This window comes from Centroberyx affinis, unplaced genomic scaffold (assembly GCF_046629955.1).
Source record: "Centroberyx affinis isolate AG114_WGS23_722 - 3 ecotype Tasmania unplaced genomic scaffold, CSIRO-AGI_Caff_v1 ptg002495l_1, whole genome shotgun sequence".
NCBI classification, from domain to species: domain Eukaryota; kingdom Metazoa; phylum Chordata; class Actinopteri; order Beryciformes; family Berycidae; genus Centroberyx; species Centroberyx affinis.
In genome coordinates, this window is record NW_027280721.1 from 128,774 (window position 1) to 140,533 (window position 11,760).

General features: G+C 44.9%; 1 protein-coding gene across 1 annotated transcript; it reads right to left on the reverse strand.

Moving 5' to 3' along the window:
- Positions 1 to 241: 241 nt before the first annotated feature.
- LOC139656543 (SLIT and NTRK-like protein 3) lies at positions 242 to 11,760 on the reverse strand. Its single transcript, XM_071534159.1, has 6 exons — positions 11,545 to 11,760; positions 11,060 to 11,311; positions 10,666 to 10,781; positions 9,456 to 10,385; positions 7,758 to 7,977; positions 242 to 1,393 (listed from the first exon to the last, which is right to left on the reverse strand). The coding sequence occupies exons 1-6, from the start codon at positions 11,758 to 11,760 to the stop codon at positions 242 to 244; spliced, it is 2,886 nt and encodes a 961-aa protein (XP_071390260.1).

Sequence of the window (11,760 nt, forward strand, 5' to 3'; positions counted from 1 at the left end):
AATCCTGACCTATAAGCCAATAGTGGGAAAGTACAAAACTGACCTCAGCTCGTTATCCAGGAATAAACATACTGTGTATTGTAGTCCCGCTCCCCCACAGGCTCCTCTCAAAGCCATGCCAGCCTCTGTACAGGAGTCATTGTTACTGGATGATTCATCGCCAGAGAGGGAGATGATGAGGAGACAGGAGAAGAGGGTAGCAGGAGGAGGAGGAGGAGGAAGAGGAGGAGGAGAAGGAGTGTTAAAACTGGTAAGAGCGGTCCAGTACCTCCATGTAGTCTGGTGTGGTCCTCAGTCTGGCTCTCTGCTCTCCTGCTGCCTGCTCACTCTGGCTGCTATTACCGCTGCCTGTTGCGGAGCTGGCTGTGGTGACCACCAGCGTTTGGTCGGGCCTGGCGTCCTGCTTGGGGTCCGGGGGGTGGGGGTAGCGGGGCGGGGGCCGCGTGTACCTGTCTGGCAGGTCTCTGAACTCGGGGGCGGGGATTCTGAAGAGGCAGTCCACCAGTTCTACCTTGGGGGTGGGGCCTTGGCTGTCGATGACCGTGGGGCAGAGGATTCCGTTTCCGTGGAGGCCGGCGAGGGGTCCCATCGCCCCGGCAACTGTGCTGATGGGTGATGACGTCACCTCCGGAGTCCACTCCCTCTCCTTCTCCGCCGCAGAGCAATAACCTCCCTCGCTCTCTTTAGCACCTGCAAACTGCTGCGGCTGCTGCTGCTGCTGCGGTTGTCGTTGTTTTACCACGGCGTCCTGCTCTTCTTTGTAGACGGGGCTGCTACACATGTGCGGGGCTGAAGGGGCGTCGGGGCCTTTAGAGGCCGGCTCCGGGGGCAGGATGGTGTCGTAGACGTGGTTGTGCTCCGGCGGAGGGAGAGGGGGCGTCTCCGGGAGGCCGTGGTGGTGGTGGTGGTGGTGGTGATGCGTCTGCTCGGTGAAGATCCCGCACTCCATCTGGATGCCGGCCAAGTCTACCTCCCCCTGGCGACGGAACGGCAGTTTGTCCCTCCTCCTCAGGGCGTAGGCGATCAGCGCCGCTGCCGCGAAGAACGCCGAGACAAACAACACCAGCAGGCTGAGCACTAACACCGACAGAGGGATGGAGTCCTTCCCCGGAGGAATCAGGGGGCCCAGTCCTGAGCCGGGGTAGCCGACCGAGACACCTCCGTCTGGGGCTGCGGAGGTGGCTGTCTGCCCCTCCTGCTCTTGGTCCTCCTGGGGCTCCAGCTCTGGGCAGAGCAGCTCCATGGAGAGAGCGCGGAGGTCGATGCCTTTGGTCATTTCAGGGGAATGGCAGACCACCTCTCCCACCACCACCACAGCACTCAGCCCCTCCAGCCAACGCTTCAGAGGAGCCGCTTCACAGTTACACTCCCACGGGTTTTGCTGCAGGTCCACCTGGAGAGACAGAGAACACCACAGTGTGTGTCGGTGTGTAATAGAAACTAATTACTGCCCTTCTATGCGATGAAAATTCATGAATCACTTTGTCAAATGTAAACAAAAAATAGATACTGCCGGAGACATCCTTGTGCTCTGTATTAGTAACTTGGAAACTGTCACTTTTGTGGAAGAATAAACCAATAGCTTACACTGTAATGAGATGGCAACAAGAAAATGTTTTCTCTGTTGCCTTTGCCTTTCACAAACAAGGACACACGGGAAATACGATTTTTGAGGATTAGCATAGTAGTGTGTTTTGAAATATGCAGGTGATGTACAGTATTGACTAATGTTGGATATAATAATGCAATAATGTAATACTATCCAGTTATAAAGTCAATGTCATGAAAACATATTAGTTATGCACTTACTGAATGGCTGTGCAAAGACATTATATTATATATATAACAGTAGAGTCAGGTACTGAAATCATAGACCGGGTCAAGAGCCTGTCCTGCTGCCTGTCCCGCTCACTCACACTGTGCCCTCCTTGAACATGCTAGCACATGTACTGCAGGTTTTATATGAAGGTTTCAGTTCACTATAACGTTCAGTTTACATAAGTGGTTATTCATAAAACTCACCAGCAGGGTTAGTGTGACGTTATAGGCTGAGACCGCTACAGTGTTTTCTTTTTTATCAATACACAGGATGTGATGTAACAATCCCCTGTGCAATAATCCAGCAGGGATGTACATAAGTCCATTTTCTCATTGCCGACTGTTCAGTGCGTGGTCTAAACAATATTTGTTTATTGTATTGAGTGTGCCACGCGTTATAATGGCTAAAGCAGATTATGGACAAAAAGAATCACTTACATCACTTTCTGCTCTCTATAGTACTGATCCGTTGCATATCTTTGGCAATGATATTGGCAATGAAGGCAGAGCTTCTCTCAGTTCGGTTTCTGTCACGCTTCCAAGGAGCTTGCACAAATGTTGTCATGCTAATTTGGCTAGCCCATCTTCTTCGCTTGCAGAAATAGCTGGATGCTTTTTGAGATGATTCAGCATTGTTGTTGCGGAGCCATGGTACAACAACTCAATTCCACACACCTTACACCGAACAAGATGGTCCTTTACCTTCTGAAGTTTGCCCATGTGTGGCTTTGATAATGACATAATTCCTACTGGAGGGTGAGTACAAACAATGCCAGAGAGGAGTGGAGTTTTTTTTTAAATGAAACCAGAAGCCCAGTAGTGGCTGGTCCTCGGCGATAGCTTTTATTCAGTTTGAGCACTACATAGTTAGTTCCACTCTATTAAAGGTCCATTCCATTGAAAAATGCAATTTTCCAGCTTTCTGCATGGTAATGAGCCATTTGGACTATAAATTGGTGTGAATGAATATTGAAAATCGGGGTTTGTGAAATTTTAAATAAACATTGTATGACCAAAACCTCGGCATTGTATGTACATACTGTGTGACCAAAACACTGTATTTTACGTCAAGAATTACAGTAAATATCACCGGTTGCATTTGTTGTCCCGACTATCCTACTCCTGGGAAACGCACCACCCTCCTTCTCACTGTGCGAGTGTATTAGTCACTAATTATTATTAGTATTATACATCGCTGTATAACACCGGGGCGTCAACTTGCACAAAGCCAACACTCTGTGGGTTTGCAAAGTTTGACACCTGATTTCATTCTTTCAATCAACTACCTGCAAGTAGCCACCTCTTTTTATTCACAGGTAATGTTTGCTTTCATACTGATCCCATGGGCTGTATCCCCTCTCATGTGCTAGCATCTGTCCAACATGTCCAACATTGTTTGGAATTTACACGCATGGCCACCTAGTGTGTGATTGGCTGTCAACTTGTCAATCAAAGCTTTTTTGCGAACAGGAGTGATACACCCTCAGTTATCAAGACAGGTGCTAGATGTAGTTAAAATGTGGGCACATGAAACCAGTATTTTGTTTATGAAAATGAAGAGAAATGTGTTTTTAGTGAATTTTCTGCACTTTTTGGGTGATTTGGCACCTCTCAGTGTTTTAGAAAATGTTGAAATCCCTGCAAACATATATTCAAATATTTTTTATGACCCATCCCTATAATCCATGGCGAGGATTTATATAGAAGCCCAATTCGGACGTTCAGAGAATGATATGCTTAGCTACAAAGCTAAACTGTCTAAATCTACAGGACTATCAGAGAGGCAGCATCATTCACGAGCCACCTAATCTAAATGTCACAGGGTAGCGTGTGGCTGTGGGTATGTCAGTGGGGTAATCAAGTGGGCACCTCCTATCACCTGTGTGTCATTGAGTTATTCATGAATATGAATTATTGGGTCAGTTTTACGGCTTGTGTTTTGCAGCATCACCCCTCCCTTTTGAACATTTGCATGTTCTGTGAGAAATTCATACAAGCCACATGGAAAAAAACATAGTAACTTCTCTAGTCAGACAGTAGACTGATCTAGTAATAATTCAGGTTTTTCAATAAGAAAAACACTACCTTCACAGTGGCTGCATCAATTGTGGGTGGCAATTGCCAGACTTTATCCTGAGGGAGTGAATTTGATCTTGTGGTTTTTATCATTATAATGGAGAGCAAAGATCAAGCAATAACTGCCTGAAATTTATTTGGGAGCCATAAAAAAATCACATCAGGGGAGCATTCAGGATGTTCCAACTAAGCCGTGTGTCTGATAATTGCTCACACTGACCAAACAGCAGTATCTTGTCTGTCAACAAAATTGTTCCACTTAGTCCCCAGAAATTTTGTCAATATAAGCAGGTTTGGAAGTTTTGGTGGCAAATGGTATTAGATGCAGGGACTTCGCTACAGTCTTTAGTGAAATGACGCCCCTGGGTGTAAGTCTGGCAACCCTATCCTTCCTTCCTTATTGATATGAATATGTAATATGTAATATGTCCATGTTTTTTGAGTACAATAATAATAATATAAAGAACAGAAGTGAAAGGAATGGCATTTGAGGAAAAATCTGCAGCATATGAAAATACAATTGCTGTTTTTTTGCGTAATGTCCTTTTCATAGCATGTATTAATAGCCATATAGGCCTATGCAAGATGCCATGTATACAGTACTGGGCAACTGAAATGGGTTAAAGGAAAAATAAATCCACTCCCGGATACTGTTACCCTGTTAGATATCAACAGCCTGTGATGTGCACTGCATTCCTGGAGGTATTTCGTGATGAAGTGTTGTAATTTACTTTTTTGGTGTTCCATTTTTCCCTCAGCCTGCCTCGTCTACTTCTACTTCCGTTAGTGATTTCCTGCATTTCCCAGAACGACTTTCAACAACCCCTAGAGAAGAGAGCCTCAACTTGTTGCATGCAGCTGTTGGTTTTATGTGTAGGTGGAGAGAGCGATAGCGATAGTAAGAGCAGGAGAGCAAGAGTTTGCGGTCTACTGAGGCTACTGTCAGTGGAGAACTTATCTCTGCCTCTTCTGCGATGGATTTCTCCCTGTATGATTGTCGAACATGGTGCAACATGGTAAGTGTAGACAGAAGCCCTTGATCTTTTATTCTGAGGGTCTGACACCAAAACCTGACGTTTACCGTTGATGCTTTAGATCGTTGAATTTTCTGCTATCAAACTCCACGGTAGCTGCTGGAAATATCTCAACGTGACGTCACGCTGTCTATTTTGCCAGTTATCCATGGGAATAAGAAAAACACACCACCAAACAGCAAAATTGGCTCAGAAATGCAAGTTACATCGCCAATAGCTGTTGTTTAACAGTGTTTTGGGAGTATTTTTCCTTTAAAATAGACTTGTATAACATAGTAGACACCTTTCCAAGTTGTAAACAAGGTGTTCGAGAAATTTGTTGTATGTTTTTTGGCAGTCTTGTAGGCTACATATGGTATCTTGCACACACCTATATGGCTACAGAAATATGCTCTGAAAAGGACATTTAAAAAGATATCTATGTAACTACTAGATATGCGCTTCATGTTTATTGTAATGATAGCCCTCATTACAATATTTTCATTTGCGGTTATTCTGTATAACCTTATACTAAATTATTCTGCTTCTCCAGGGGTGACAGAATTTCTGCTTTTTTTTTGCAGGCAAAATCATTTTACTTCTGTTCTTATTCTGTCCATCTCTAGCTGGCTTGATGCGGCTCACACAGGTGGATAATCAAGGTCAAGGCAAGCCAAGGTGAGATTCTGCTGTGGACAAGTTTCTTTAGGGGCTGGCAACGATGCGCTCTAAATCATTGTTTTAATTGCCATACGTACATAATTGTAGGCTAAACAATATGTCAACTACAGAACATTCTCTTTGCTTTTACTTAAAAAGGCAAATGTTTTCTTGAAGAGTAATTTTTTTTGTATCAACTCTGATGTTTGGTTTTATTTTCATAATTTGTCACTGGTTTTCAGGGGGAAGATTAGTTTGTCTGTGTTATTAATTCACTTGTTTCTACAAAAAATTATAGTCCCAATAGCTAATTTTAATTAGCTAATTTCTTCCTAATTGTGCCATTAGGAAGATATTTCAGTGAATTTCAGTGCATGTCTGGTTCAGTGCATTTCAGTGCGTGTCTGTATAATCCTGTTTTTGGCGATGACAGCGGCTCCAGGCTACACATGGGCGTGCTTTATGATTAGCAATATGGGCTGGTTGTTCCAGCAGTTGGGGGCTTCACCCTGGCTCCGCCTGCTTCACCCTTTTACTCTACTGCGCAAACTCTGGCTCAAAACATACAACATGTCACTGCCCAGAAATCCCACTTTCCGAGCTTCAAACAGGCCAGTAGAAATCACTGTCACTTTGTCCATTATTTTCTACAGATTCTCTGCAGTGGTAATGTGGCTTTGTCAAGGTAATGACAGCCCTGGTAAATTTATGAATTCAAATTACTGAGCTGCAGATTTTGTACACCGCAATGCTGTTGCTGAGTTTTATGAATACGGCTCATAGTGTATCCCATTTGGTGAATGCTTTTATCCACGGCACCTCACAGAACCATAAGTCCATAGTGTTTTTTTGTTTTGCATTGTTGGCCCCAGTAGGCAGTGTTAGCACCATGGTCTACCCCATGAGCATCACAGGTCCAAAACACGGCAAGGAATCCATGAGCAAAGAGCTTCCCTGCTGTTGAAAAAGCACTCTGCCCCTTCTCCCTAATAATTTTGCTGCAGCCCTTCATTTTGTTTGCCTGCAAAAATGCTCTCTAACATGTCTGTCTTGGACATCACAGGTCTATGACAGCAAACAACCATAATACATTTCTACATGGTTCCTCCAGCTCATAAACCACTTCCCCACTAAGGAACAGCCTCTGAACTGCTAGCCTGACCCTCACTACCTAGGATTAGGAATTTTCACGGAGCAAAGTAAAACGTAAATTTACAATGACATTCAGGCTAATCCACACCCACCTTACCTCATTCCCCTCTGGCTCTCTAAGAAGTGCCTGGTATACTAAACTTGCTGAAGTGGGAGGAGGCAGGATGAAAAAATGTAAAACCTCTGCTTCGGTCCTTATCAGTGCGTTGTGTACAGCACCCATTCACATAATGCAAGGCTACGGCCAGAATGTACGAGGTAAGGTGTACTAGTAACTGTGAGTTTAAGACTTTATACAGTTTAAGGGCTGTATTTACTTAGAGGTGTGCTAATTACTACCATGCAAAAACGTAATGGGCGCAGCTTTCTCCAGTTTAGCTCCTGATTTATTAAGATCACTTATGCAAATCAAGTCAGTCGCAATTTTCCAATTAGAATACCTGAGGCGCAACCATAGTCCCACACGCCACAGCATCGCTCTCCAAACAATAGACAACGCAGATGAGAGAGCAGACTGTGATTTCCCACTGTAGCTGAGCCGGAGGCCAGGGGACGAGGGGTTGCCAGATGTTTTGTCGATGGAGGTATGGCATGACTCCACTTGGTCTGAGGTTCCAGTTAGTTTTTTTGAATTTCATCAAGCATGTGATAACATAATATGACTTGGCAATCTATAATTTCTTTGTTATTCTTGTTATTGTCTTCCTTATTTTGTCTCTGCCTGTTGTGCCTTTGAGCAAATAACACAGCAGCCACGGCTTTGTCAGGGGGAGAAGTTAGGACATGCTACGTTAAATACCATACAAAATTATGCACGTTTTGGTTTAGTAATACAATGGCAATGATCAATTTCAATAATCTCCTCCTCCATTTTTGCGCCCTGCCATTGCCACTACTCAAAACACATATGAATTGGGTCAAACACACTAAAAGTCTCCAGGTAGCCAGGTATCTACCCCATTTTCATGTGTAAAACGCTTGTGTGTACAGGTTAGTAGATCAGAATCGGCATTAGCGCTACTGTATTAGTGCACCCACCTGTACCAGTCCGGTGAGGTGCTCCAGCACGCCCTCCACAGGGAGCTGGAGGAAGTGGTTGTTTCGCAGATTGAGGCGCGCTAGATTAACTCCAGAGAACACGCCCAGAGGGAGGCTCCGCAGTAGGTTGGCGTTGAGGAATAACAGCTGGAGGGACGGCATGGAGTCAAAGGCCCCGGGATCCACCTCACGGATCTCGTTGTACTCAAAGTAAAGGTACCTAAGGAGAGGAGAGGACAGCCTTACAGTGTCTGTACATGCATAGACAGTGAAGAAGGGCTATGGAAATGAGAGGGTAAATGAGGCATGGTTACATTAGAGGAGCATATCACTGAATGTCACTATTTAGTAATGTCTTTCCTGTGCCCAAAGAAAGTTCAATTTGAATGAGCAGCTCAAATGAGTGAGCATTCACTTTTAGCCCCTATAATCAGAAATGAGAAACACTCCTGATTTCGTGATGCCGCACTACTCTTCACAGAGAACGAACTGGACACGACAGAAATCAGCTATCACTGCTATAAAACAAAAAAAAAGAGTGAAAGATTTAATTTGGTGTGTATTTTCACTGTTGGCAGCTCATTGGTTGAATTCAAATGATACTGTGTAATTTTACATAGATGACACCAGATACTTCCGCACACTTGCCTCACCACGACTTATCATCATTTTGTGTTAAGTAAAATGTTAACTTGGAGTTTTGATGCTTTTTCCAATAATAATAATTTTACAGATTGCTTCAGGGTGAATTTAAGGGAAGGTTAAGGATTTTTAGAGGCCTTTCCTCGCATGCTAGCCATCCCATATACTTCCATAGCTGCAGTAATGTTGAAAATAAGTAATACATCTGGTTGAAAATGACTTGTATACCATTGACTTGCTCTAGTGTCACTAGCAGTGATTAGTGATTAATAGTTAAATTAATAGTTAAATTAATAGGCCTGTAAAATTTCTGAACCTTTCCATTAAATACAGAGACTCTGGAACCAAGAACAAGAGAGCTAAATCATGTTCTGAATATAAAGGTATCACGTGAAATATTGTAATATTTCTGTTGTAGAGCACACCTCCTATGAAAGTTGACATATGGTCTTCATCAAACATTACAATGTTTAATTCATTGAATCAATATCAGTTGAAACAATACAATTACTTACACTAGATATCTGCTATGGTTAGCATACATTATTTGCAGAGGAATTATCTTGGTAAGCCTAATCTCTGACAATGATACATGCATCACTCTGTTTTATAATGGCCTCTTTTGCAACAGCACATTCTTGGCATCTCCCAGACATTTCACCATCTTATCAACACCTCTGTATGCAAATATAAAAAGCATTAATTTTCACGTTGTCACTCATACCAGACTCACACCCCAACTGAAGCATGCCATCAGGCAGCGTGACTAACGAATGACACTCCTGGAAAAGAATGGGCACCTTTCATTTCAATCAAAATCTAGCATCATTATAATCAAAATGTTCTGCTCTGTGCTATGCTGTTATTACAGTGAAATTAATTTCCACATGTTTATGAAACAGATGTCTAAATTTCTAAGCTGAGAGGTGACTTCAGTTTATGGATTTATTTCAAGAGCACTGAAAGCAAAGTGCTTGAAACGCTTTTAGTAACACAAAACCCAAATATCTCACAGAAAATGCAATACATTCCAGCGGGGTGTTTAATAAATCCTACCTTAGGTTCTGAAGCCCGAGAAACATGTCAGGGCTGAGCCTCTCCAGGTTGTTCCCATTCAAGTAGAGGCTCCTCAGGCTTGTCAGGCTGGAGAAAGCCCCCTCCTGGAGGTAGGAGATGCGGTTGTTCCCCAGGTGAAGCAGGTCAAGGCTGGAGAAGTTCCAGAAGTCTGAGCGGTAGATCCTCTGGATCAGGTTTCCACTAAGGTACAGCTTGCGCCCGTTGAGCGGCCGAGGCGTGAGCTGGGACACGTTAAAGAAGCCGCTCTCCTTGCAGTTGACAGTCAGGCCCAGGTCTGTGATGTGCAGGTTGCAGGTGCAGCCCAGGGGACAGATGATGGGGATGGGGGGCCGTGTCTGGTAGCCAGCCACGGGGGGATTCTGGTTGGGCAGCAGGCTGCGGGGCGTGGGGGGCGTTCTGGAGGGTCGAGGCCTCTTAGTCGGCTTTAGGTGCCTCTCTCTCTCTTTACGCTCTGCTGAGGAAGAGGAGGAGGAAGTGGAGGAGGTATGTGTGTTCTGGCGGGAGCCGTGAACCATGGAAGAGGGTTTAGTTGGCCTGACTCGTCCTGGGTGGGAATTGGGCTTAGAGTTAGGGGGCAGATGCTGGGGCTGTGACCCGCCTGCTGGGCCAGCTCCCTCTCCCTGTAACTCTTTATCCGGGAGGTCAGCACACAGCTCTTTGCGGGGGATTTCCCTCAGGTCCTTGCCATGAAGGTGGAAGGGGTACTCGCAGGTGACGTCCCCTACTACAGCCGTGTAGGGGATCTGACCCAGCCACTGCTGTAACTGGACCGCTTCACAGCCACAGTTCCAGGGATTCTCCTCCAGCTGTAGCTCCATCAGGGAGCGACCGACATACTCCAGGGTCCCGGCATATGCCAGGCTCTTCAGACGGTTTCCCCGCAGGTCCAGGTGAGTCAGAGACACAGATCTGGAGCAGGAAGAGGGGGGTAGTTGGCTAGGTTACATAAAAGGACAATGTGATAGAAACTGAAAATAAGGTTCACACTTCTCATTGTTGGGAAATTTCTTGTTATTTGATGATTAAGCCATCCTTTCTGGTGTGAAAAGCATGAGATGGAAAGACTCATTTCATTTGTGTTTTTTGCAGAAAAACAGACTGGCCAGTCATTGTATGTGGCATTGTTATTTTTACAGGTGAAGAACCTCCACAATTCAACAGCTTTGCAGTGTGATAATCAGATTCTAACCTGAACAGATGAGCAGGCAAGACGGGGATCAGGTTGTCGTTGAGGATGAGAACCCGGAGCTTGTAGAGGAACCTTAGAGCACCGCTGTCGATACGCTTGATCACGTTGTAGTCCGCCTGCAGGTAGGCAACAGAAAATATGATGAACTACATGTAACTGCTGCAATGGGGAAGTAAATTGAACATAGCAGGAATGATGAGGCAGTAGTCAACTCATTTATTTGAAAAAGAAAGAAAATGCTTTAAAAACACACAGGTCTCAATAAAGCAGATTCATTGAGGCCATCTGGTAGTTATTGACCATTACTGTCACAGCAATTTGCAGTAATCTGTGACAATTGGTCAATAATCCATCAATCATGGATAATCAACATGGATTATCGTCTCAAGCCTACCTGGAGGTATTCCAGTGCCTCTAAGCCAGAGAATGTATCATTTCGGAACACCTCCAGCTTGTTTTCATGGAGGTACAGGCGTCTCAGTTTGGCCAGCCCGTGGAACGCTCCCACCCGGATGTCTTGGAGTGCATTGTTGCCAAGGTTTATCGCCACTGCGTTGCTAAGGTGCTGAAATCCGTTGCTATAGAGACGCCTCAGAGAGTTCCTCTGGAGGTTGAGTTTGAATGGGCGGACCCACGACTGTGACACCTGAATGATTAATTGGTGGATTGATTGGTTATCTTATTAATTACATGAATATAATAATTAGAAACACGCATAAGCCACATTAGTCACAGGATATTAGACTTAGAGATATGGTATGTTAATGAGATACAGATTACCCGCAACCTACATGTTTGAAATAGCACATGCAGTGCAGCAAAGTGCAGTGTGGTCCCGCATACATGGCAGGATAATGAATAGTGATGATACATCAGTACCTGGCTGACATTCGTGAAGCTGCGCCCATCACAGTGCACGTGCAGCACGCCTTCTTTGACCTCACACGTGCACGGCTCGAAGCACGGCTCATCCACTTCCTCCTCGGAGTTGTCCACCAGAGGGGTATGTGTGGAGGTGGGGGTGGGGGTGGGGGTGTGCGAGGCCCGGGACAGACACACACACCCCAGGGCCACTGCCAGAGCGACCCACTGCAT

Excerpts from the sequence above, each read along its gene's own strand:
- LOC139656543 (XM_071534159.1), bottom strand. The coding sequence starts at position 11,760 with ATGCAGTGGGTCGCTCTGGCAGTGGCCCTGGGGTGTGTGTGTCTGTCC. Across the intron at positions 10,782-11,059 it reads AGGCACTGGAATACCTCCAG|GCGGACTACAACGTGATCAA; the intron begins GTAGGCTTGAGA and ends GCCTACCTGCAG. Across the intron at positions 7,978-9,455 it reads CTCGGGCTTCAGAACCTAAG|GTACCTTTACTTTGAGTACA; the intron begins GTAGGATTTATT and ends TCCTCTCCTTAG.